We start from the raw sequence: 27,426 nt of genomic DNA, 5'->3' as shown, positions 1-27,426 counted from the left end.
CGCGAAGCGTCGTCAACCGGCGCTAAAGTTATTCCAAATAGAATGTTGCGGATTTCCTATGGATAATAGGTCCTAACTAGAGGGAGCAGGGAGAAAGAAAACACATTTGAAAAATTGCTTTAATGCACAGCTGTATTGTAGAAACATCAGTGTAGAAAGCTGAAATGCTAACCCACAGAAACACACAGAATAAAATGGCACCGTGCCTTTAAGGCAGCCATGACCTCTAGCTTCCCATCATGCCTCAGGGGTGACTGTTAGGTCAGTTGTTCTTTCCGGCTCCTTCTGTCAGGACCCTGGTAACTTCAGCTCTGTTTTTCTGATTTCTGTCAGAAACTACGACTTATTTTTTGTCACAAACCTTTTACTTCGATGTCTTTTAGCTGTTGACGTACTTTTGTACTAGTTTTGAGGGAGTTGAGCATAATTTTCCAGTCAAATAAGCCTTCTCTTTTTGACTCTTGCCCTTCCTGTGGCAAGAAGAAGGCTAAAACAGACTCCCGTCCTGTCTGTATTCTTTGCCTTCTTTCTGTTCATGCTCCCAAGACGTGCCAGCATTGCCAGACGCTGTCCAAAAGAACACTGAAGGACAGAGAGAGGAATCGCCTCTATGGGCTGGCTGAGAAGGGAAAAACACCTTCAAGAGGCAGGTCTCCGATGAAGAAGAGGAAAGAGAGAGCCAGATCTTCATCTAGAAGTAAGGTTCCAGTCTGCTCTCCATCGGCGTCGGGCTTGGCGCCACATATACATTCATCGGCAGCGGAAACGTCGACGAAGAGACCATTGGCGGCGGGCTCGCCCTCGAGAGAACATCGGTCGTCGACGAAGACTGCAGGTACGTTGCATCCTCCGCCGTCGTCAACCCGGCGTCGATCAGCGTCGAGGAGTCGTTCTCTGTTGGTGCAGGCTCGCCCAACGTCGAGGAATAGATCTCCATCGTCACTGTCTGATCGGCGTTCGACGTCGAGACATGCTCCGCCGTCGCCGGTTCATCGACAACCGGCATTGAAGTAGGCGTCTCTGTTGCCGTCAACCAGGCGGCGGTCAACGTCAAGACGTGTCTCGTTGTCACCAGAAGCAATGCACTCAACTCCTCCGTTGTCATCATCCAGGGACGTTCAACGTCGAGGGCTAAATCTTCGTCGACGGCGAAGGACTCGTCGTCGAGACCTAGGGTCAAGTACAGGAGATGTCGTTCAACGTCGAGACGGAGTTCTCCATCGACGGCGAGAAGCGCTCCGATCTAGACTCCGCTGGCTTCCAGTAGACGTTCAGCGTCGAGAGAGAGATCTGAAAGGCCTAAAAACAGGACATCGAGAAGGATTTCTCTGTCGATTTGTACTTCGTTGGGGCCGCCTGCACGCTCAACATCAAAGGCGAAGTCTCTTGGGTCCAGGTGTTCGATGTCACATCAGACAACGTCGAAACACAAGGAGAGGTCGACATCGAGGAGAAGATCCCGCTCTAAGGATTCACCAGTGATGGTGATGCAGAGTCGGTCGATGTCGAGACACTCCCCATCGACGTCGCATCGTTCATCAAGACGTCGATCTCCTTCGATTCATCTTTCGCCCAGGTGGCTTCAACCTCTCCATCACTGGCAGAAAGAACCCTCTGGTCATGCTCAGTGGCCTATGGACTATTCCAGTCCACTGCACAGCTCCCCGCTACAACGTCTGGTGAAGGAGGTAGACAGGTCCCCCACTACTCGGCCAAGGGTTCACAGAGGCAAATCTCTGGAGCATAGATCAACTCATGCTCATCACAAAAGGCAGAGAACACTATCTTGGTCGTCGTCTTCGATGCACTCATCCAAAAGGGATTGCTCTCCTACCCTTACGGATTGCCCTCCCTCTAGAGTGTCACCCATCGATGATAACACCTTCCATGATTTCCTCTCTAGAGGAGCACAGAAGCTAAGCATAGACATGGCTCCTCCGACCACCACTTCAATCATTTTCAAGATCCTCCATCAGATGTCTGCGGCTAGACCATTACTCCCTCTAGTCCCTGGTCTCCTTGAACCGGTAATGGGCATCTTCCTCACCCCATCCCCGATTAAGGCAGCTCCGGCTCGGATCCTGAAAAAATATAAACCTGTTCCATCGGATCCTCTTTTTCTAAAAACTGATCCTCCACTGGATTCTGTCATCATTGCAGCAGCAAAGAAGACACACGCGGTGGCTTCTTCCTTCTCAGTTCCTCCAGACAAAGAAAGTAGGATTCTTGGTGGAGAAAGCCCTGCACCTCTGCAGCATCTTCTCTTAAGGTGTCTAGCACTGCTGCCCTGCTGGGCCGTTACGACAGGTCCTTATGGGATTCTCTGGAGCATTTTAAAGAGAAACTGCCAAAGGAGGATTAACAAGACTTCTCAGAAGGGGCGCTGGTAGCCAATCAGGTATTCAGCACAGCAGCGGATGGGGCTTCTTTGGCTGCACACTCATATGCACATGGAATATGTGCATGGAGGTCTTCCAGCTTTGAAATCGGAAGCTTAACAGCGTATTTTGAACCTTCCATTTTCTGGGAACTCCCTTTTTGGATCGCACACTGATGAGGAAATGGCCAGAATGAAGGCCGAGTTGGATACACTAAAGGCTGTGGGCCTTGAGAAGAAAAAGGAGTTCAAACGATGCTACAGGCCTTATAATCGCAAAAATTACCAACAGAGCGTTCAAACCCCTCAATGGTCACAAAACAAACAAAACATATCTCAATACCAAGGTCGTCGTTCCTCGAGAGGCAGAGGAGGACATCCACAACAGTCCTCTTCCACAGCAAAAAATCAAGGCAAGCAATGATTTTCTGCTTCCTCTAGCACCGTTGCAGACTCCAGTGTGAGGAAGTATTTCAAATTGCATAAAAGAGTGGCGCAATATCACCAAAGATCAGTGGGTGCTAAATATACTGCGCAATGGGTACGCGCTACGTTTCTGCATTCCTCCGGTAAGGTCACGTCCTCAACACATGGAACTGCTGCATCAGTAAGTTCTGAAGAAACTAGCCATAGAAGAGGTCGCTCCTGCCCAGAGAGGAAAAGGAGTCTACTCCAGATATTTCCTTGTTCCGAAAAAAGACCAAGCAAACCAGTTCAGACCTATTCTAGATCTCCGAACAAGTTCATCCGAGAGGAGAGGTCTCGTATGTTGGCACTCCATTAAATATTTCCACATCTGAGGAAAGGAGATTGGATGTGTTCGGTGGATCTCCAAGATGGGTACTTTCACATTCCAGTTGCCCCACGGCATCGCAAATTCCTGCGATTCATGGTAGGCACGAAGCATTACCAGTTCAGAGTCTTACCGTTCAGCCTCAAATCTGCCCCACGGGTAATCATGAAATGCATGGCAGTGGTGGCGGCAGCATTGCATCACCAAGGCCTGTTTGTGTATCCATACCTGGACGACTGGCTGTTGAAGGGATCCTCTCCTCACATGGTGCAGAACCACTACCACATCTGCCTAGATCTCCTTCACCGCTTGGGCCTTTGTGTGAATATGGAAAAATCAGTCCACTCAATCGCTCCACTCTCTGGGCTCCACCTTGGGACTCTGGCCTAGGAAAAGTGTTTCCTACGGAGGAGAGACTGTTATCAATGAGAAACAAATGCAATATCATCCTTCAAGCACATCAACCATCAGTAAGGCAGGTGACGTCTCTACTGGGATGGCCTCTTGCATATTTTTCATACCCAACTCCAGATTGAGAATGAGACGGGTGCAGCAGGATCTGGAGGACAAATGGGACCAATCCTCGGGTCATTGGGAAGACCGAATCCTCCTCTCTCAAGCAGAGAAGAAGTCCATTCTCTGGTGGACTCAGCCAAAGAATCTTCTAATGGGAGTCCCATTCCATTAACCTCTGCCAAAACAATCCCTGATCACAGATGTGTCTCTTCAGGGATGGGGAGCGCATCTGGCTCAACTGCAGACTCAGGGCAGATGGACCAGCAAGGAGCAGACCTATCATATCAACATGTTAGAACTGCGGGCAGTTCATTTGACCCTCAAGGCATTCCATCCGTCGATTCAGTCCGAGTCGATTCTGATACAAACGGGCAATACAACCACCATGTATTACTTAAACAAACAAGGTGGAACACACTCTCGCCCTCTGTCTCTGGAATCTCAAGCGATCTGGCACTGGCTGCTGGCCAGGAACCTCTCGATCACGGCAGTAAATCGGCCAGGAGAACAGAACGTGCGAGCAGACGCTCTCAGTCAACACTTCGAAGAACAAGAAGACTGGGTGCTCAACGACGAGGTGGTGGCGGACATTTTTCATCAATGGAGTTGTCCATCCATCGACTTCTTTGCAGACGATCTAAACAGAAAATGCCACGCCTTTGCGTCCAGATTTTACCGACCAGGAACGAGAGGGAATGCTCTTTTGATAGACTGTTCCGGGACGTATGCATACATTTTTCCACCCCATCCTCTCATCCCGAAGGTGGTGACCAAGCTCATCCGATCCAGGATGAAGATGACCCTGATAGCACCGGACTGGCCTCGCCAATGGTGGTATCTGGTCCTATTACAGCTCTCGATCTGTCCGCACAGGAGACTCCCGTGCAGGCCGGACCTTCTGATCAAAATAGGAGGGAAGATTCTGCACCCCAGCCTTCCCTCGCTGAGCTTAGCAGCATGGCTCCTGAGGTCCTGCAGTACGGACATTTGACCCTCCCTCAGGACTGCATGGACATTTTGAGGGAGTCAAAGAGACCATCCACAAGAACTTCTTACTCCTTTAAAAGGAAAAGATTTTACTTGTGGTGTATGTGTAATGGTTGGAGACTGATTAGCAGACAAGAAGAGGTAATCTTGCCGTATCTGCTATACTTGGCCAAATCTGATTTCAAATACACGTTCATAAAAGTTCATTTGGCGGCCATTACAGCCTATAGAAAATTACCTAACCAACCTTCTTTCTTTCAACTTCAGGTGGTCAAGGACTTCCTTAAGGGGTTGAAGAAAGTTTATCCCCCTGTCCGACCTCCTTCTCCTCCTTGGAAGTTGAATCTAGTTTTGTCAAAATTGGTGGGTCCTCCTTTCGAACCCATTCATAGGGCCACATTACAACACCTTACATGGAAAGTAGCTTGTATGTTGGCTATTTCATCAGCACGCAGAGTGAGTGAAATCCAAGCACTCTGTTCTAAGGAACCGTTTACGGTTTTCCATCACAATAGGGTGGTTTTGAGGACTCACCCTTCGTCCTACCCAAAGTTGTGTCTGACTTTCATGTCAATCAGAAAATTTCTCTCCACTCTTTTCTTCCAAATCCTGCTACACCAGCAGAAAGGTCTCTTCACTCATTAGACCTCAAGACGGTTCTCAAATTCTATTTGGAGGGAACAAAATCCATTAGAAAGGCTGATCAATTCTTTGTAAACTGCAGCTCTGTTAGAACAGGCTTTCCAGCCTTGAAACGAACCATTTCAAGGTGGATAGTGTCCTGTATTAATTTGGCTTACCAATTAGCGAACAAGCCTCTGTTAGTCTCCCCTAAAGCTCACTATACTAGGGGGAAGGCTGCTACAATAGCGTTCTTACACAGTGTACCGATGGCTGAGTTTGCAAGGCTGCAACTTGGAAATTGGATCATACGTTTACCAGGCATTACTATCTGGATTCTGACTTCAGAGCGGATACCCAAATAGGCCAAGCCTCCTTGAGGAATCTGTTTCAATGTTAGCCTAATTGGAGTCTTTAAAATGGTTTCTTTAACAATGTATCTTTATTGTACACTTGTCACTTGCCTGCAGGATGAGGGGATGGGCTTGCTATTCTATTCATGTGCTTATGACTATTGATGAGGATCCCCTGGAAGAGAAGGATAAGTTACTTAACTGTAATCCTAGTTCTCTTCCAGGGTAGCCTCATCAATGTCATAAGCAACCCACCTGCCCGTGATCAGGATACATGTCATGTCTTTCTGCCCTGGCCTTCGGGTCTCCGCAAAGAACATCTGACCTAACTGTCACCCCTGAGGCATGATGGGAAGCTAGAGGTCATGGCTGCCTTAAAGGCACACATTTTTTTATAATTAACAAAAGAAAGACACATATAAAATGTAAAAAAAAAAATTGTTTTGTTTTCTATTTAAAAAAAATAAATATAGGTTATATTTGATTCAGAAACGTATCGTGCCCATTATTAACTTTCCAGTAGCTCCAAGTGACACTTTGCGGCTTGAGTTTTGGCTCTGCCTGCCAAGGATTTGACAACTTTCGGAGATGTATATCACTGACTGGCGTGTTTGCATCAGTTTCTGTTTTCCATGCCTTATCCACTCAGGTCTCTCGGTGTTTCACCAATGAAATTCCTCTGCTTTTGATAGTGACAAGGTCAAATTTTCCTCCTAAGTTGCAGGGCTGAACCCCTTAGCTGTTAAGGCTTTTCCACCCCCAGTGCAAAGCCCTCTTTATGATGTTGAGGGTCCTTTGTGCTTAAGCCTTCATAACTTTTTTCCACATAAAAGTTTCATCCTTTTTACCCCACGTCCTGCAGATTTTAAAGGTACCCAGTGTTTGTGTATTTCCCTGGAAAAAACTAAGAAAAACTCCAAAATATAGCTAAATATATTTTTTTAAATTGGGAAAAATTTCTGTGCAAGAAAATTCTTTTTTTCTAAATATGGCATTAACAAAATGTTTGCAGTGCTGAGATCATTAACTTCCCAACTTTCAGGAACAAGCAGAGTTGTTAAAAAAAACAAAACATTTTTTACCACAGTTTTTTCATTTTGACAAGCAGTAGTCAATGTTTCCTATTTTTTGTGATTTCAACCTACTTACAGTTTGTGGTAGAAACTAGTGTGAAGCCCTCTGTGTGAACATGAACTGCTATATATGTCTGAAACATAGACAAAATGGGGAGTTCAGTAAAAGTTGATTTTTGTAGACTGCTCATGTTTTCTTCAAATAAATTAGTTGTTGAAATAAAAAAAAATACTTTACATCGTATTTATCTGTAATTGTTTGACCGAGTGGCCAATTTTCAAGAGCAATATACTTTTACATCTATCAAATCTTTTTGGTCACTGAGATATATAGACTGCATGTCCTTTCTGGGGTGGGGACATGGCCCACTGTCAGTGTAGTCTGCTATAAACCTGTTATTTTTTTTTCCATGCAGTAATCCCTGGTATCTAGTGGGCTTTCTACCGCCATGAGGGACAGTGTGGGGAAACCACCCATTCTGCCCGTGGGGGCAGGAAAATTGTTTTAGTCTTGGTAGGGATGTCAATGGCCCGTGCTTAAGGGGCCTTCACCCCTGAAAAATGGAATACCTGGTGGCGAGTGTGCACTGTACCCTGCCAAAAGAGACACTTCTCCCGTAAAGAACTACTCCCTGGTGTCTAGTGGGGAGGATCCGACTTTGGAGATCGCCCTCTAAGGGCAATCTATCTCTAATGTTCCACGAGAAATGAGACATTGCATCCTTTCCAGCCCTGCCTCTCCCACAGAGATTTGTGCTTGGGGGTCACAGTTATACTTCCTTGGCACTGATCAAAAGTTAAAGTAGATCACACCATTAGTGTGGGCCACTTTCATTTTGCTTCGTTGTGATGAAAGCATTCTGTACATACTGGCATTACAACAAAACACAATTCTAATTCTGACAGAACTGAAGCTCTTCCCTCGCCCCTCAACTTTGATTTTTGAAATTAAAATGCTTTTGGTGTTTGCATCAAAAGCATTTTCTTTTCTCTTCTCATGTGGGCCTCGATCCTGCCTCTGCTGCCTCACTGTAAAGGTGGTGCAGCCACCAGGATCGAGTCAACGGTTGCACTAAACCCTTTTGAAGATGCAGTAAAAAGTTGTCTTTTTCATAGCCACATAACAACTGAATCTGGTGTCTCAGATGTGATCATAATGCAGGGCCCTGTCACTTTTACTCTTCGATGCATCTGAATGTCATAAGAGAATGGCAGACCAAGTTATTCCGGCTACGACCACGCCGCCACACTAAACTGGTTCCATTTCCCTTTAGATTATTCTATTGATAGGGAAAGATCTCGCAAAAATGATCTTCCCATCAAACCCATCATAATAAGTCTTCTTCGGTTCTGGAATACTGGTTTCCATTCGTGGCACATTTTGGGCATCCTTGGCTTTACTGTGTCTACTGCAGGCAGAGCAGTTGCCACTGACCATTCTTACTGTATTGTGGTCATACTGCACCTATTTATTTTATTTATTTATTTATGGGTCTTATATAGCGCCTGAATCACCCCATACGGGGTATCTCTGCGCTCGGACAGCCTGAGGACCTACAAAAGAGGATTAGACTTAAAATAGCTCTGTTTTCAACAATTTCCTGAAGACTAAAAAGTTGGTGCATTGACGTAGTTGTATGGGGAGAAGATTCCAGTATCGAGGCGCAAGGTGAGAGAACGCTTTACCTCCCATCCGCGCCAATTTGATGCGAGGGGTACAAAGATATGCTAGATGACTGGATCTCAACAATCTGGTAGGAGTATATCTGACTAATTTATGAGCCAGATAACCAGGACCCAAGTTGTGTAAGGATTTGAAAACCATACAACAAATTTTAAACTTGATTCTCTTTTTTTATTGGGAGCCAGTGGAGGTCACGGAGAAGAGGAGCTGAAGGAGTCTTGGGAGGTGCATTATTGACTAAACGGGCCGCGGTGTTCTGGACAACCTGTAATTTATTTAAGGATTTTTCTTTAGCTGCAATCAATAGAGCATTACAGTAGTCCAATCTACTGATAATCAGTGTTTGAACAAGGGTTTTGCGGGTTGTTAGAGGGAGGAAAGGACAGACCCTTCGCAGGATGCGGAGAGTATGGAAGCAGGATCTGGCGGTGGTGTTTACATTTTCTTCTAGAGTTAAGCCCTGGTCAATACGCACTCCTAAGTTCTTTACTATATCTTTTGGGGACGGGGCCGCACCTAATTCCTCTGGCCACCAACTGGGGTACCATCTTAGTTTTGCCTCTCCAAATAACATTATTTCCGATTTATCTGTATTCAACTGTATGAAGTTCTCCCTCATCCATTGCGCGATACCTTTCATTCCCTCTGAAAAGATATCTTGGATGAGTGGATTTGATTTATCAAATGACAGCAAAAGTTGCGTGTCGTCAGCGTAGGATATAGGGGTGAATCCGAGCCTTCTAAGAAGTCCTGCCAAGGGGGTGACATAGATGTTGAATAATGTGGGGCTCAAACAAGAGCCCTGCGGGACCCCCTTGTTGATACTGGTGGTTTGAGAACGGTAGTGACCAAGATTAATAGTTTGCGTCCTATTAGTTAGAAAGCCGATTAGCCAACTCAGGGCTTTGCCCCTAACACCTATATCTTTAAGGCGGGTGATAAGAACCTGATGGGATATGGTGTCGAAGGTAGCCGACCGGTCAAGCAGGACCTGCATCACTGCCCGACCGTTGTCAGCTGCCATTCGGATGTTGTTTGTGACTTCCACTAATGTTGTCTCTGTGCTATGTTTCGGGCGAAATCCAGACTGTGATTGGTCTAGGCAGTGAGTGGTTTCAATGAACTCGGAGAGATGTTTATTAATATGTTTTTCGAGAAGCTTACTATACAGGGGGAGCAAAGAAATGGGTCGGTAGTTGGTAATGTCTTCTGGTGGCAGCTTCGAGTTTTTCCTTATGGGAACAACCTGAGCTGCCTTCCATTCAGCTGTGAGAACACCTTCATCCAAATATCTATTAAGGATAGAACAAATAGGACTGGCCAGAGTAGTAGACAGAGTGGCAGCGATTTTTGCCGGCATAGGGTCTAAAGGCGAGCCTGATTTAGTGCTCCTTAAAAGAGCGTCTACTTCGGTGCTGGTACAGGCAGGAAAGGTATCTAGGGATTGTAAGGCCGCCTTAACGGGAGTTAGTTTTATGTGCGGACTCGGGCAAGGCATGTTTGTTTGCCTTGTATGTGATAATACATGCATGTGAAGCACACTCAGATAAGGCTGTGTGGTATTTGATTAAAATGAAAAGTTGATGCTTAGGGAACATATAATTACTACAAATGAAAACTGTTTGAAGGCAAAAATGACGAGTTGTTTTTTTAATGAACTATGTCCACAAAAAGTGTATATTTGATAGCAAAATGTGTGTTTTTTCACATACTGGAGACAAAAGATTGAATTTTTGAGATTACTCTTAGTAAATGTGGAATTGTCAATTCTGGTAATCTTGCCTGGGGTGGCTACTAATGGAATCTGTGATCTAGTCCGTTTTATTACATTGACACTATCTGTTAGTAGATCTGGATTATTTCCATTGACCAGAAGCAGCTCTGATAGTAAGGGTTGGAGAAACCTGTACAGTACTTACGTTGACTTTCGTGGTGTACAAAATGCTAGTGGCTTTGATACTTCTGCAGAAAGGGAAATCTCTTGCCAGCTCGGTGTGATTCACAAGAAGTCCGTTTGTTCGTCTTGGTGGTATAAAAAGGTGCAGAGGCCTTGGTGTTATCCTTTCCACTACTACAGTAGAAAAGTCTAGCGTTTTGCCTGAAACCTTGCAGCCGTATTCTGCAGCTTTCGAGCAGCTGCTTCTGTTTTTTTTGGTTTCCTGGGAAAACCCTTTTTGGGCCCCGGCAGTCCACAGACCATTTACAAAATGATTCGGACTGCAGCCCTGCCAGTATTCAAGCATGAGGCGTTAAACCTTCGCATGCATGTCAGTGCTGGTTTCTGCATCACTGTACTAAAATGGTAGTATCACGTAGTATTATAGTGCCTCTATGCACATCCAAATGGTATAGAACTGTGTGGTTATATCAACCCAGCAGCCAGTGCAAGGGGTGTGGAATTTTTATAAAATATCTATTTGGCCCGGGGACGGGATGCTTCCGAAATGTACTTGTCCTGTCAAATACATTCACTTGTTCCATTTGCTGCCACTCACTGAGGTGACAAATTATTTTATAAAAGTTATGGAAATAGCTTCTCTGATTAATCCAGTGCTCATGTTATGTCACTGTTTTAATTCCAGCAAGGTTCTGATTTTGCCAATTTTCTGTAAATCTATACAAAAAACGATTTAGCCCTATCCCTTGCAAAACGTATAGTTACTATAAAAAGGAAAATCCCATTGCCTCCATCTAGTGGAGCATGGATGGACACAGGCCCTAAACCTGTGGGCCAGGGCAAAGGGGTTGGCTTTGCGCAGGGAAGAGGCTAAGTGGCTTCGTCATCACTCTATGGCTCACGACTGGGAAAGATTAGTTTTTAAATTATCCGAAACACAGTGGGCCCACCTCACCTTCAGGAACTTCTTCCTATGTTACCCCTTCTCCTCTACTTACCGATGTCCGAAATAGAAAGACCTCTCACCAAATATCTCGCAGGCCCTCATCCCTTGCCCCCTGCTCACAATTTCTTCTCTTCTCTCTCCTGACGGGCACCTCAGCAGGACTTATTTTTTCCTTCTCTTAACAAACAGCCCACTAGCCCAACCCCTTCATTCGGCACCCCAGATACTCAACCTCTCGTCAGTCCACCAGAGGTTCCTCTTTCCTCCTCCTCACCCAGTTTGCGTTAAAGTATGCTTACCTTAATACAGACATCTAGTTATGGACTCAGTCGAATGTCTCCTCAAAGTTTATATACGTCAAGCTGTTGCTTGTAACATTAATATATGGTGGGGATGGGATGCACACCTTAATTCCATGGATTTGTAACTTATCCTCTGTATTTTCCTTCGATAGCGTGCAAACTGGTGTGGTGCCAGCCCATATTGGCACCCATTTTAAAAAATATCATAAGGAGGGGCATCATCTCGCCCCAAACCAATTGCACAACTCAGTGAATGCCTTGTTGGCGTTCATCGTTGCTTGACATTTATTAATCTATTCCGTCTATTCCATCACGTTTGCTCTTTTTCACATCCTTTTAATCTTAAATCGCCCACACATGGACTAATGTGCATTTTTCCAAGTTTCTGATGTTCAAAATGTGTCCATCCGGACCTCTATATATGAACACGACTGAAGCAATGATTCGTCAGAGGCAGTGTTTAGTCATAAAAACCCAATGCATTTCGGGCTAAAATCGCCCTTCATCAGGGGTCACTGTAAGCAACAGAACAATAATCACCTTTAGTTTACATTTTTACATTATTCATCATCATATAAAAATGACAAATTAATCACATTACAACTTCACATTATATTCTGCTTGAATATTCCCTCAGTAAAGCACTGTATTAAAGGATATATTTAGTCCCCCTTCATTATTTGTACAGGCACGTGTTGTTGTTCTACTTTAACTTTACGTTAATTGTTGCTGCCATTATTACAAAAACCTTCTATTTTGTCTGCATGCAACCAACGTCCTCACTCTTATTACCCTTGACCTCCACCACTCTTCTTTACCATTTTTTCAACCACGTTCTTACCCACCACCTTTTTATGCCCACAAACTACGACCCTCAAACTATCCCAATTATCTAGCTATTTAGATTTATTGAAGTCCTCAAATTCCTGCATTCTCACGTAGCTCCTTAAATCACCCACATTCCTTCTAACCTTCAACAAGTATCTATAGCGTGTATATTTCCATACCTGCCACGGGCGTTTAAAATCAACCCTCCGCTTCTCCATTACAGCTAGAAATCCTTCACCTCATACCCCTCCCTCTTTTAACCTGAATCTCCCGCCAGTTTTCCTCCCTGGATTAACCCTTTGTTTCACCACTTTCCCGACATTGGAGCGCCTTCAAAAGGTTACTATTCTCGTGCAAAACACTTCATTTCCCATAATGCAGTGAAATTAACAAATCAAAGCTCGAGCTTTTCATCCGTAATACAATGCACAACAACCTTTGGAAATTAATTATTGTCATGATGAAAAACAATAAAAACGATATTGCCATCTTGCTACCTTCAAAATTTTAGAGTTCAAATCAAATGAAAGTTCAACACCACCTTCATAAACGAACCCAGATTTTTCGCCGACCGTGTGGACGCGTGGAAAGTTCTCTGTTTCTGATCAATTTCTGATTTGTTTTATCGGCAGGTGCTATCCCAAATTACGGGCTTTGCATAAACATCTTATGGTGGGGATGGGATGCACACCTTAATTCCATGGATTTTTAACTTATCCTCTGTATTTTCCTTCGATAGCGTGCAAACTGGTGTGGTGCCAGCCCATATTGGCACCTATTTTAAACAATATCATAAGGAGGGGCGTCATCTCGCCCCAAACCAATTGCACAACTCAGTGAATGCCTTGTTGGCGTTCATCGATGCTTGACATTCATTAATCTATTCCGTCTATTCCATCACGTTTGCTCTTTTTCACATCCTTTTAATCTTAAATCGCCCACACATGGACTAATGTGCATTTTTCCAAGTTTCTGATGTTCAAAATGTGTCCACCCGGATCTCTATATATGAACACGACTGAAGCATTGATTCGTCGGAGGCAGTGTTTATTCATAAAAACCCAATGCATTTCGGGCTAAAATCGCCCTTCATCAGGGGTCACTGTAAGCAACAGAACAATAATCACCTTTAGTTTCATAGTTTGTTATTCATCAGAATATAAAAATGACAAATTAATCACATTCCAACTTCACATTATATTCTGCTTGAATTTTCCCTTAGTAAAGCACTGTATTAAAGGATCTATTTAGTCCCCCTTCATTATTTGTACAGGCACGTGTTGTTATTCTACTTTAACTTTACGTTAATTGTTGCTGCCATTATTACAAAAACCTATTTTGTCTGCATGCAACCAACGTCCTCACTCTTATTACCCTTGATTCCTCCGTAACCTCCACCCCTCTTCATTACCATTTTGTCAACCACGTTCTTACCCACCACCTTTTTATGCCCACAAACTATCACCCTCAAACTATCCCCATTGTAACATTAATGTCTTTTAGATGTAGATTTGTTGTTATGTTGCCTACCTGTCTGATGTTATTAGGAATGTTCTCTTTATTATGTATTCAGTAGAAGGACACTGTGTACTAGGAATAGTAAAACCCAATAAAAAATGATTTAAAACAAAATGTGTAAACTCACCAACTGTGAGACTGGCACCTTTAGATCCAACGTTTTTGCTGTTTCACCTTTCTCTCATGAGCCTGGTCGTTCAAGCCCTTCCTGCTAATCTAAACCTCATGCCTTTCCTGCAGCCCCTTCATACTAAGAGTCAGAAGAATGTAACTCTATGTTGCATATGATCCGAAGATCCTAGCATATATACCACGCCCCTGTGGGCAGGTGTGGATCTAGAGAATGCCATCACTAGCAGCAGCAGTTGGGGTAACCATCTAATGTTTCCATTGCCTCAAAACCTCTTTGACTTCCTCTTCCCTTATTCCACCAGCTTCTGGTAGGTGAGGAGGCAGACAGTTTCCCATTATTCTACCAGTTGGGAGATAATCATAACAGATCACTGGGTCATCCATCTTCTCCACAAGGACTACGCCTTACCCTTTCTGTCTTTCTCTCCTGTTGCTGTCATGCGACCAAGATGTGCTCCTTTAAGCATCCCTCAAGCTTGTTCTTGCCCTGCTGAAGAAAGGGACTAAAACAGGTGGTTTTCTTGGGGGAAGGTGTCACAACACTTCATGCCATTCACTTTGAGATCCCCAGTAAGGATCGAGGCCGGGCCACTTTTGCATCTTTTTATATGTCTGGACAAGTTTGAAAGGTGGTCCTTGAATAAAGTGCCTATTGCACTCAATGTTAAGGATTGGCAGTTGGCCCTAGACCATCATGGTGCCTACTTTCATCTGCCAATCCTGCCTGCTTTTATTTTCTACTTGAGGTTCACTGTGGGGTCACAGAAGTATCAGTTCACTGTTGAACCATGTGGTCTGTAAGCCACACTGAATATGTTTACCAAGGTGCTGGTGGTGGTTGCGGCTTCACTGTAGAGGTCAGGAAGTATTCCTATACTTGTTGACTGGCTGGTTAAGATGGGCTCCAATGCGCTGCTCACCAAACATCTTCATTGCACCTGAACACTCATGCACAAGTTGAACTTTACCATCAATGCCCAGAAGTCTAACCTTGTTTCCACAAAGACGTTGATCTTAGGTACAGTGTTAGACATGACCTATATTAATCAATCAATCAATCATATTATTTGTAGAGCGCACTAATCACCCGTGAGGATCTCAAGGCGCTGAGCGGGGGTGGGAGTGCAGCTACTGCTCGAACAGCCAGGTCTTGAGAAGTCTCCTGAAGGTCAGCAGGTCCTGGGTCTGTCGCAGCTGTGTGGGGAGGGTGTTCCACGTTTTGGCCGCGAGGTAGGTGAAGGATCTGCCGCCGGTGGAGGTCCTGTGGATGCGTGGGACGGTGGCAAGGGCGAGGTCGGCGGAGCGCAGCTGGCGATTCGGTTTGTAGAAGGTGAGATGCTTGTGAGGTATGCTGGTCCGGTGTTGTGTAGTGTTTTGTGGGTGAGGAGCTTGAAGGTGATCCTCTCCTTGACTGGGAGCCAGTGCAGGTCCTTCAGGTGGGCAGTGATGTGGGTGTGGCGGGGCATGTCAAGGATGAGGCGTGCGGACGTGTTCTGTATGCGCTGGAGTCTCTTCTGGAGTTTGGCCGTGGTTCCTGCGTAGAGGGCGTTTCCGTAGTCCAGCCTGCTGCTGACGAGGGCCTGTGTGACTGTCCTAATCCTGTGTCGTGTAGGCGTGTGCTTAGGGTGTGTTGGCAGACGTGTCGAAGGTGGTCGAGAGGTCCATGAGGATGAGGACCGCGGTTTCGCCGTTGTCCAATAGGGTCCTAATGTCATCTGTGGCATCTATGAGGGCGGTTTCGGTGCTGTGGTTGCTGCGGAAACCTGATTGGGACTGGTCCAGGATGATGATCTCCTTGAGGAAGTGGGTCAGTTGCTTGTTCACGATCTTTTCGATGGCTTTTGCTGGGAACTGGAGGGGGAGATGGACAAGAAGTTCTTGAGGTCCTTTTGGTCCGTTGTGGGTTTCTTGAGTAGGGCGTTGATCTCGGTGTGCTGCCAGCTTAATGAATTCCCTTCTCCTCAGAGGCTCTTCAGTGGTGCTTGAGGAAAGAGTGGCTCTAGCATGGTGTATTCTTTCAGCTCTGGTGAATTTATAAGATTATTTACTTCCAGATGTGTGCGGGACGGTATGCCTACACAATATTTTGGTGAGTCAGCTGTTCAGCCCTCCACAGTTACAGGCTGCTTGTGGTTACAAATGCCTCCCTGCTGGGCTGTGTCGCTCATCTGCACAACACCACAGGAGTCTGTGGTGCCCATCAGGTTGAGGGCTGCACATAAATGCGTTGGTTGCTTGGGCAGTCTGCCTTACTCTGAAAGCCTTCATCCTTTCTTATTCGAAGGGCACCATTCAGGTTCTGTTGGACAAACCCAACCACCGTCCACTGCATGAATAGAAAAGGCGATGCTTGGTGTCGTAGTCCCTCCGTTGGGAGGTGCTACAGTGGCATTTTCTCAGTTGCGGCTCATTTCGAGGATCGCCTCCTTACAGGACCGTGAGTGGTAACTTCACCATGAAGTGATGGATATGATCTTCTCCAGGTTGGGGTTTGCATGCATTGATCTCTTCGCCACGGCCCTGAACAAAACTTCTGCTCTGTTTTGTACCGTACAGTTCCCTTCAAACTTTTACCGGGCTGGGTTCCTTCAGATTCAAATGGTCTCAGGGTTTGCTCTACACATTTCTACTGATTCTGATTCCATCCAGAGTCCTCAAGAAGGTGCAAGTATATCAAGCATAGTAGATCTTTATTGCCCCAGCTAAGACAATGAATACTTGTTATGCCAAATTGGTGGAACTCAGCTTTCTATGCCCTGTTCTTCTCCTGCATAGGGAAAGTATGGTTTCGGAGCAGTGTGGTCGGATCCTCCACCCCAGTCCTCTAGTGCTGCAGCTGCAGAGTGGCGATTGAGTGGTGCCAGTCAGAAACCTTGTGTTTTCCCATAGAAGTGACAGATGTCGTAGTGTCTGGTAGGGACCCCGGAGTAGTGCAAAGGTGTACATCCTTTCCTGTTCCGCCTCTCTGACGTTCTATGCTTCACGCTGTCTCTTATTCAACAGAGCTTTCGGCCACCTGGGCCTCCGACCAGTCTTCTGTATTTAAATCGCTACATGTAGTTTGTTTTCTGAAAGGTTTGCTTTACTTGTTTCCTCCTACTCCTTCCATTGTTCTTCAGTGGGATGTGAATGTGTTAATGTTTGTCATGACGTGTTTATTTGGATCAATGCTTAATAACGCTGATAGCTGTTTTCTTGGATGCAGTAACTCTGCTCTATCTAGATAAGTTGTACTCCAACGGTTTTTCAACAGGAAAATATTTTCTGGCCGTGATTCCAATATGCATGCAGCCATTTATTCACGCCCTGGACTTTCTTTTAGCACAAGCTGCAAGCTTTCCTTGGTGAGTTGGTGTGGACTTATAGTATTATCACAAGCCTAGTGTATTCTGCCTAGTGAAGGTGAGTCCTGTAGGACACCCACATGTAGGGCACACGATATGCAACTCACAGAGAGGGTATGCATGCGTGGGTCCATAGTATACAAGGAGGCTTTAGTGAAAGAGCCGTAATATCCCTTTTGTTTGAGTGGCAAGGCCCCGAAGGGTGCAAGAATGTTCGCCAAACAAAAAGTGGATTTCAAATTAAGTCCTAAAAACTACACACCGCAAGGGAAAATGCTCCTTACACTTCATTAACTGCTAATAGAATGGGTAAGCCTTATCTCAGTGTTAAAAAAATGTAAGCATTTGCAGATTGATGTTAAAATGTGAAAGCTCTTAGTTTAGAATGTTGTCTTCTTGGCACCAAGTGCATTCCTTTTGAAGGAAACCATTAAGAGATTTGTAACTGCTTCTTTCTGAATATTTGCAGGCTGTTACCCGTGTCCAGGGCCAAATCTAAATCCTATTGCGCTGGGAAGCCGATGGCTTGCATATGCTGAGAACAAGGTAAGAAATGTCCCGCCCCGTCTGTAGTTGAACTCAGACTCTGGTTGTGGTGACTGTTGACTCCTTGGGCCCTCAGCAAACTTGATGGGTGTTTACCATCGAGGCTCCCTTATCTTTTAGGCAGCAGAGGTAATAAAGAAATATTGAGGTCGAAGTTCAGACTCCCATTGTTTAATTGGGCACATGCAGTTGTTGCTGAATGCTGTTGAGCGTTTGATTTGTGGCAAGGGGAAATGTTTGTTTATCTATGCATCGGCTTAAATGGGCTGCATAGCAGGCTTCTGTTTATTTCCACACCAAGATCCACAGCCCTACAAGTGGCTGTTGGGTTGGCGAATAAGAGGGCGCAGTCATTTTTAAAGCTCAAAGTGAACAGCATCTTGGCTCATAACCGAGATGGTGGTTTGGTAGGGCTAGAACAGAAGCCATTTGTTGCTGGCTAAGGTTAGTTGTAAATTGGAGGTGGAGCAGTTATGAAGATTTTGTTTGAAGTATAGACACATACCATGCCATGGTATTAATAGGGGCAGGAACCGGGGTGTGATTGCCACTCGGGAATTGACTAGTTTCTTCAGGTTAAACATGAGGTGTAAGTTTATCATGTGGTCACAGCCAAGACACCACCAACCTGGAGATGAGAGAGCCAAAAAAAATCTCCATCTATGCCCCGGAACAATATTCCCTCATTCTTTAGGACCAGTAGACCCCTGCTCCTATTTGGAAAAGAGATGAAGGCATATTTCTTTAAATAACATTATCACAACGCAGTAACCCCATCTCTGTTCTCTGAACCCATCTACCCCTGCAATTACTCGTCTACTGTCACGTTGACTCTGAGCAATGTTCTGTTTCCTTTCAGCAACAGTCATACTATACAAACGACACATGCATACATACATATGGCAGCATTTTATACTTCCTGCAGCATGCTGGCTGGAGATGTAAGGGAAGTTGGCATACAAGACATTTTTGCATAGCTCAGATTCGAAAAATGAGGGTCGCCACCACTATTGCAGTGTTAGAAGCAGTGATGACTAGAAGGCTGTGGTGATGGATAGTGATCAGGAAAAAGAGAAATGTAACTGTTATGATTTACAGGCTCAAGTTTAGCTCGTGGTAAAAAAAAACTAGTTTAGGACCGAACATTTTTCATCTGTGCTGGAGGAATTTGAGGTGGCAGGTAATCAAGGAATTAGGCCGGGCAGATTTGGGATCTACCACAAGGAAATATTTTTTTTCGTTGAACTGCAGCCAACTGTATATCATTGATAGTTTAATTGATTAAAAACATGTGCTTACTCGTCCGGAAGCCCCTTTGCTATGCAGACTCAAAGCTGCAGGAGATAAAACAAGCATTGCCAAAGCCTGTAGGTCTGGTTTTAATATGCAAACCATGCTCCAAAGATGTGGTTTTCGATTTGCAGTTTGCTTTCCGTCTTGAGAGCATATAGGAGATAAAGGACTAAATGTGATAAACAGTGTGATGATTCTGTTTGCTTTTCAGAAGTAAAATTTTCCTTCTGATGGATATATCAACCTGTGGATTTCTCAGCTTTTGAATACTCCCATGCGCCAGCATTCCACAGAAACTTTCTTGAAAGCTTTCACAGGTCTACAAGGGCTTAGGAATATTCACGACTCCACATGTGACCTCGTGTGACATCACTGGAGCCATAAAAAGTCCTCATCGGCGTGCTTACCTCGGGTCCCTTTGTTACGCACCTTCGATGTGTAACTGTTTTCTTTTAGCATATCCATTATGGAATGGTGTAATTCTTTCTATGTTTTTTCCTGAAATCGTGTTTTGGGTAAAGTGTCTCAACCTAGGAAGTCTGAGTTCAAGGCTTTTAAAGAGTGTGAGTGTCAGATGTCTAATACTGACCCTCACGATATTTCTTTTTGGTGCTTGATTTCAGACCAGGACGCTTGTTCATCATGCCAGAAGATGAACCCAAAGAAAGAGGTGAAGCTCTTCATGGCCAAGACGAGACATACGAGAGGGAGTCAAAAATTTAGTCCTCATATGAAGTCACCATCTCCCCATTCCTTGAAGTAATCGAGAAGGAAGCACGAAAAGAAGTGGTGTCATTGTTCTCGACATCGCTTTTCAAGAGACGAATCGCTAAAGTCAGTATCCCTAAATGCCAGCATCACCGACGCCGTTACTGAATTTGAGGCATCCATCTCGAAGGGAGGCTCAGAGACTTCTTGAGGAGGAGCTGTACTTTTTTGGTGATAAAGGGTCTCCAGAACTGGAAGAGGGAGAGAGTGTCTCTGGATTCGGACTTTGAGAGTTTAGCAGAGGCAAGTGGTTTAGGCACATCCCCGGCGTTAATGTCACCAGAAGGCATTTTTCCACCGGAAGATGTATCTTACCATTCCGTCATTAGAAAGGCTACTGACATGTTGGGCTTGCCTCGTCCATTTATTGAGCTTAAATCTAACTTACTTACAGAGGTGCTTATTTCTACCTCATCATCCTCTGAACCCTTGTTGCCTTTCCAGTAGGCGTTGACTGGATCAATTTTAGATACTTGGCAGAAACACATGTCATCCTCTGCGATTTCCAGGCCAATTGCTAGGAGATATAAGCTGGCTTTGGAACACCCGCTATTTTTGTCCTCTCACCCTACACCTAAGAGTTTGTTCGTACAAGCTTCATGTTCTTCAGAACTTACACCCTTTTCCTTCATCCTCAGCGGATAGGGAGTCTAACACGATGGAGCATTCAGCAACAAAAGTGTTTTCCTCTGGCAACATGGCATTAAAGTCCGCAAACGCAACCTGCTTGTTGTGACACTACATTCATACTCTACTGGACTTTGCTAAAGCTCTGGTTCCAAAGCTACCAGGGGATGTTCAGGGAAACTTTTCTGAATGATGGACAGGCTGCGTCCCATCATGTCATCCAGTTGGGTCTGCACACTGCTGACTCCATGCCTAGAGCAATGGGCACGTTGATAACTACCAGAAGGCATGCTTGGTTGAAAGGCTCTGGATTCTCCCAAAATGTGCAGAATGGCTTGAGGGACTTTTTGGTGCAAAAGCTGATTCTACTTTGGGGCGGTTTAAAGAAAGTAAAGCAACGGCTCACTCCCTGGGTCTTCAGTTCCAGCCCAAGGATTATAGGCAGTTCAGAAAGTTTAAGGGCTTTGCTAGAAGCTTTTCTTTTTGTGGGTGCCAACAGTATCATCAGCAGCAACAACAGCAGCCAGCCAACACCTTGTATACAAGTAATCGGGGGCTTGGGAGGGGTAAACAGTGATCTGCTCCCCTTCCCCAATCTTTCTCTTCATCGTCTGCCACCATCACGGTAAAGCAGCCCTAGTTTTCCCATCTTAGACCATGCTTTACCGGTGGGAGGACAGTTTCTACAACTGTGCAGGTCCATAACATCAGATATGTGGTTGTTAGATATTGTAGAACCTTGGGAACACCCTACTTTTCCAGAATATCCCCCTCCTTTTCCACCACAACAAAATTTCATTTCATTTCCATAGACCATCTGCAGGTCCTCCAATAGGCGGTTCAATCCATGCTTCAACAGGGTGCAGTGGAGTTGTTTCCAGAGCAGGAACAGGGTCAGTGATGTTATTCACGTTTTGTCCCGATTCCCAAGAAAGACGGATGTATGCATCCCATCCTAGACAGACCTTAGGATTTTGAACAAGTTTCTCAAGCAGGAAAAGTTCAAGATGCTGACCCTAGCTAAGATGCTTCTTGCAAGAAAGAGGACTGGATGGTTTCAATCGACTTGCAGGATGCCCATTTTCACATCACTATCCGGCAGTGGCACAGGCAGTATCTGCTTCTCACAGTGGGGTCTCAACACTATCAGTTTGCGGTCCTTCCATTTGGTCTTACTCGCGCACCTCGAGTGTTAATGAAGGAAATGGTAGTTGTCGCAGCTCATCTCAGAATGTTGGGGGATCAGTATTCCCTTACCTGGATGATTGGCTCATCAAAGTCAAATCTCTGGAGCTGATGTTCTGTAACTTGTGGTTGACAACTCCCTGGTTGTTAAACCTGGGTTTTTCCAACAACAAACCCAAATCTCACCTAGAGCCCTCTCAGCGCACACTGTTGATAGGGGCAGTACAGGACACTAGGGTGAGTCGAGCCTTCCATCTGATGATTCAGAAGGGAGCAATGATTCCGATCCTGAAGGTTTTGCACCTGTTAGGTCTGTTAGCTTCCTATATTCTGTTGGTCTACCATGCACGCTGGCACATGAGGGCCCACCAGTGGTGCTTCTGCGGCAGTGGTTTCAACACAACTGGGATCTCCAGGTGACGGTAAAGAATCCAAAGATACTGCAGTGGATCTGCAATGGTGGAGTGTGTCCGGTAATCTCTCTCAAGGGAACCCATTTCATCCTCTTCTTCCGGTGTCTACAATTATATCGGATGCCTCCACCTTAGGGTGGAGAGCTCATCTGGGATCTGGAGTTCAAAGAACATTGGTCTCCAGAGGAACAGTTGTTGCATGTCAATCTGTTTGAATTGCAGGTGATATGTCTGGCTCTCAAGGCCTTTCTTCCTTCCCTTCGCGATCAGTCAATACAAGTCTTGATGGACATACAACAGCGATGTGGTACATCAATAAGCAAGGGAGAGTAGGGTCATATCTTCTCTACAGAAAGGCTCTGGGACTGTGGTCCTGGTATCAGGATCATTAGATTTGTGTGATGGCAAATCATTTTCACCCAACCAGCTCATGGACCACTGCAGCTGCGTTGCTAGGTAGCAGGTTTCGTAATTTAGGGCACCCATGCCTACCCAACACAGACTGTCGAATAGCTTTCTGCTGCGCCAGCCTGAACCTATCTGGACTCCAAATCAACAAGACGAGAAGCGACCATAGTTCCCTAAAGAGCTCTTCCAGGATCTTCAAGGGCAGAGGTGCAAAATGATATAGCAGTCGATGCAACACCAACATGTTGGATACTGCAACCCATCGAATATGGAGGCAAACCTGTCCCAAACTATAGCGATTGTCTGATTGCTGATTAGGCCCTGACTAAATTCCCTGCAAACAAGTTGTAATTTTTGCTATATATGGGAATCACCAGGTATTTAAACAATTCAGGCTCCCATTGATGTGTAGCATCTAGTCTACCCCATTCATCCAGGGGAAGCGCATGCCTCAGAGGAAAAAACAAGATTTTTTCCTAATTGATGTTAAGACCAGACATTTTGCGTGAACTCTGACAGCATCAGCATCACCGCTGAGATATGCTAAATGAGGGCACGCAGAAATAGCAGCAATGCATTATCAGCATAAAGTGAGACGATGTGAGACCCCCCCCCCCCCCCCAGGAAGTTGGACACCCCACTCACGGGCTCTAGTTCGTAGCAAGACCGCCCAAGGTTCCATAGTCAATGAAAAGAGACATCCCTGCCTTGTGCCCCGTTTATGACATCGAAAAGGCAATGAAGATTTAGATGGGAGTTGGGTTTACAAACAAACCCACCACATGCATCAATCTATTTCTCAAGGATATCCTCACCGTCTTGTTTTCAGTGTACAACATCGAAAGAGGTCTATAGGAATTCATATTCAGTGGATCTCTGTCTGGCTTCAGCATCACTACCAACAAGAATTCTCTGGCAGATCGTGGCACTAGGCCAGTATTAAATACCTCTGTATACATTTTAAACAGCATGGGCACCAATTTTGCCTTAAATGTAGTATAAATTCAGTGTGGTTCGCATTCAAAGCCGGCGTTTTGCCGATGCTAATTGGTGTATAGCCTCCCCAGTTTCGTCAGCCAACAGTGGCTGATCCAGTTCTATTGCCAGGTTATACTGAGTCTAGGTACTCCGATATTTTAGCTGGGTATGCAAGGGCAGGACAAGAATACATCGTGCGGTAATACCAAAGAAAAGCTGAATTAATCTTGGATTGCGAGTTCAGTATCTCCCCATACTCTGAGCATATGCACATAATGGCTTCTGCTTTATAGCCGATCTGAGTAACCACGCCAACTACCTTCTGAACTTATCTCCCTTATTGTGACGCCATGCTACATAGCCCTTATAATCCACTCTTCTCAATCTGTCAACTAAATCCAGATACTTCTGGCATAATCCATCCAACTCAGTCCCACAGCCCTGAGCAGTGGCCACCCTGCACTCTAAATCATGTATTTTCTGCTCTGCTTCAGCAGTGTCGGAGTTCAGGGTCCGCCGGACCCCAGAAGCAACTTTAATGCACTTTGAAGGCCTCCCATTCTACATCAGCACGCACAACAAACCCTAATTCATTTGAAAATATAACTATCTGTTCTGCCACAGTCACGCAAATATTGCATCCTGAAGTGCATGGGGCTGCAGAAGTGGAGTAATATGAGTATTCCTGCACCATCGGTTTAAGCTCCCACTAGCTATCAATCAACTGTTAATGTCTGACCAAAGCTGAAAAAGTACAAAGTTAATGATGATTGACTTTATGTGCCTTAGTGTGAGGGAAAGGATCTATCCAAGTTGCATTTTAACACCATATTGTGATCTTCCTAGATCCCCTTTTGCTCGAGATACTGTACCAACAGGGGAGTCAGGGATTCCAAGAACTGGGCCTGCTCCACGTTATGGGTGTATATACTTGTAAAAGTCCAGAGGACCCCCTTGAGCATACCGCGAATCAGTGTAAGGCAGTCATCCGGGTCAGTATGGGATTGTCACAAATCGAAAGAAGCCAGGAGCCATCCACACTAGCATGCCTTTAGCCAAGGAGGACTAACTGGTGTGAAAACTGTGCATCTAAGTCAGCCCGCAAAAAAAGTGTCTCCTGGAGACGCACTATGTTTACATTGTCTTTTCGTCCTAATTGCATTGCTTCCCCCCTTCTAAGTCAGGCATTTATATAGATTATGCATGTCTACAGGTTAGAGATACAGTCACTATTGTGATGATGTCTACATTGCCCTTAACCCCATGCTATAAGGATAAATGTCTGTGGCGAAGAATCCTCAGCATTTTTTCCATGGCTATGGGTCATGATCTACAATGTTGACATGTGGAACTAGGGATGGGATTGATTTGGTTGACTGTCCCGATTTAGGATATGTGCACATCATCAGTGGTAAACGCTGTTTATGAACATACTCTTAAGATGGCACCCCTGTCATTCTGTGCATTTATATACAAATGTGTGTTTTACAGCAGTAAGCACATTAAATACATTGTGAATTCAGTAGTCCCCACCTGTGATCAAGGTGTTCTTCCAAAACATTTTGGGAAGAGTTGCTGAATATGAGGATTAAACACATCATTGCTTTGCTACCACATGAGTGTTTTCCTTCTTTGACTCAATTGCACTGAGAAGACAGACTGCATAATTACGGGCATCCACAGCTGAGAACGCACTACTGTTGTTAGTGCCCAAGGGAGGCTTGCCATGGGTACTTGCTGGATTGTATATAAGCACATTAAAGATCCTGAAAGGGCAAGAATTAGAACTCCTAGAATAGACAATAATTACAAGGCTGCACTGATCTGACCCCATATATATCAAAAGTCAACTAACACCCAAGTCATTAGTCATTGCTAATGCAAGAAAAATGGCAAACTCACAATCTACAAGGGATGCACCCCCCCAGTCAAAGAATCCAAATTAATTGATGCATCCGGTACAGGGGTAGCTGCACAGTCAGCTAATCAAAGAGAATAGAGATGGAAAGGCTCCTCCAATATCTCTCAGAGAAGCATAAAAAGCGGAGGTATGAATTAGTTAAAGAGCGCAAACTTCTTACAAATGCTCTAGACTCTGCTGACACAGCAGCAAGAGGAATCAACACAAGTATCCTCTTGCGCAGACATGCTTGGCTCCGTGTCGAAAACGGAGGTCCAATTGGCTTACTTAATCTACCCTTTGATAAAGAACACCTTTTCGGACCACAGGTGGATGCAACACTCGAAAAAATTAAACAGGGCATGTCGCAAATTCTATGGGTGCCCTTCAGTCACCCTCATTTAGTGGGTCCTTTTGTGGCCCAAATTTCAAACAAGGCGCAAGGACTACATCGACAGATACCACTGCATCACAGTATAAAAACCAAGGGCAAACATTAGCCTCTAAAACCTTCTACAAAGGCAAATATAAAGGAAATAATTTCAGAGGTCGAGGACAAGGAAATAATACCCATACCGCAAACAATTCCTCCAAACAATGATTCTTTTACTATTCCCACGATCATCTAACACCTGTCGGGGGATGTCTACAGCAATTCCCCACACAATGGAAAATAATTACAACAGATAAGTGGGTTTTGGACATTATCAGACATGGCTACTGGAACCTCGAATGTGCAGAATGACAAGTTAAAACAGCCTTACCTGCACCGGATTCCTTTACCAAACTCACTGGAGGGTAGAAAGCATGTATTAATTATAGCGGACACCGGGACCCACCAAAGGGAAAAACATACGAGGAACATAAAGTCCCAGCATGCCTTGCCCACAGCACTGGAGCAGCCCATGAAGGGGCGGGAACTTGGACATAAATTAGCTGGCTTGACGTCCTCGTAATCTTGATGGCAATCCGCTTCATTAGCCCGTGAACAAGAGGCAATAGTGCTTCGAAACGCGTAGGGCTCCTGTAAAAGACTTTTGGAATTCCGGTTGCTGAATAATAAAGGACTCTGTCACAAATTACAGCATTCGACTTGTTTCATTGTGTGCGTCTCCAAGCAAGGGGCACAACTTTTTGATATATATATATATATATATATATATATATATATATATATATATATGGCACAGCGTTGACTCAATTTTACGGCATTCCGGTGCTCTAGGCGGTGCGAAAAGGCGTGGAGACGGCGGAGTCAGCCGTTAAAATATCGAACCAGTTCCTTTGACAGGAAAAATCCACACGCACTCCCTGGTGTGATTATCCATTCGTTTTAATCAATTTCATAACAAGGCATGGCACATCAAGCAGGTTAACCCAACGCGTTTCAGTCTACTCAGACCTTGTTCACGGGTAACGGACATTTTTTTCTTTACCTTTTTGTATATGTCTTGGTCACATGATATTACATCATATCCTGCTTTGCATTGTGGGCCTTGTAGTGCACATAATTCTGTTACGGTTGATTAACTAAGAGTCGTTTTCTTAAGTGTTTTTGCAACTTTGCATCACAATATGATAGTTTTTTGGGGAAACTTTGGTCAGCCGGAATTAAGGAAAACTCATGTGTTTCCATTGATTTGACGCTCAATTGCCCGCTAGTGGGCATAGATGACGGTGACAAATGGATTAATTTACTGGTATGACCCTCCAGTGGGTATTTTTGTATTGACCAATTCCAGTTCCCCAATTGCTATAATATGGATGCAATTTTGCAGTGTGTTTAAAAATTCATAATCTTTACAGATAGTTTACAATGTTTTTTGTCCTATCTGGATATTTGAGAGGCAACATTGTAAATAAGACTCGGGTCCATTATCATGCATATACTTATTGTCCTGCTTCACAGATGTGAGTGCATCTCTTCATCTTTATTC

At 44.8% G+C, this 27,426-nt stretch overlaps 1 protein-coding gene across 4 annotated transcripts in view; it reads left to right on the top strand.

The window, feature by feature from the left end:
* BCAS3 (BCAS3 microtubule associated cell migration factor) overlaps positions 1-27,426 on the top strand; it is a 3,636,180-nt gene that overhangs the window by 906,307 nt on the left and 2,702,447 nt on the right. For all 4 annotated transcript variants that reach the window (XM_085649432.1, XM_085649434.1, XM_085649433.1 and 1 more), the window contains exon 10: positions 17,841-17,917. In XM_085649432.1, the coding sequence (XP_085505558.1) occupies positions 17,841-17,917 (77 nt within the window). The remainder of the gene's footprint in view (positions 1-17,840; positions 17,918-27,426) is intronic.

The sequence above is a fragment of the Triturus cristatus genome, chromosome 3_2 (assembly GCF_964204655.1).
Source record: "Triturus cristatus chromosome 3_2, aTriCri1.1, whole genome shotgun sequence".
NCBI classification, from domain to species: Eukaryota; Metazoa; Chordata; class Amphibia; order Caudata; family Salamandridae; genus Triturus; species Triturus cristatus.
This window is presented reverse-complemented; position numbering and strand designations above follow the sequence as displayed.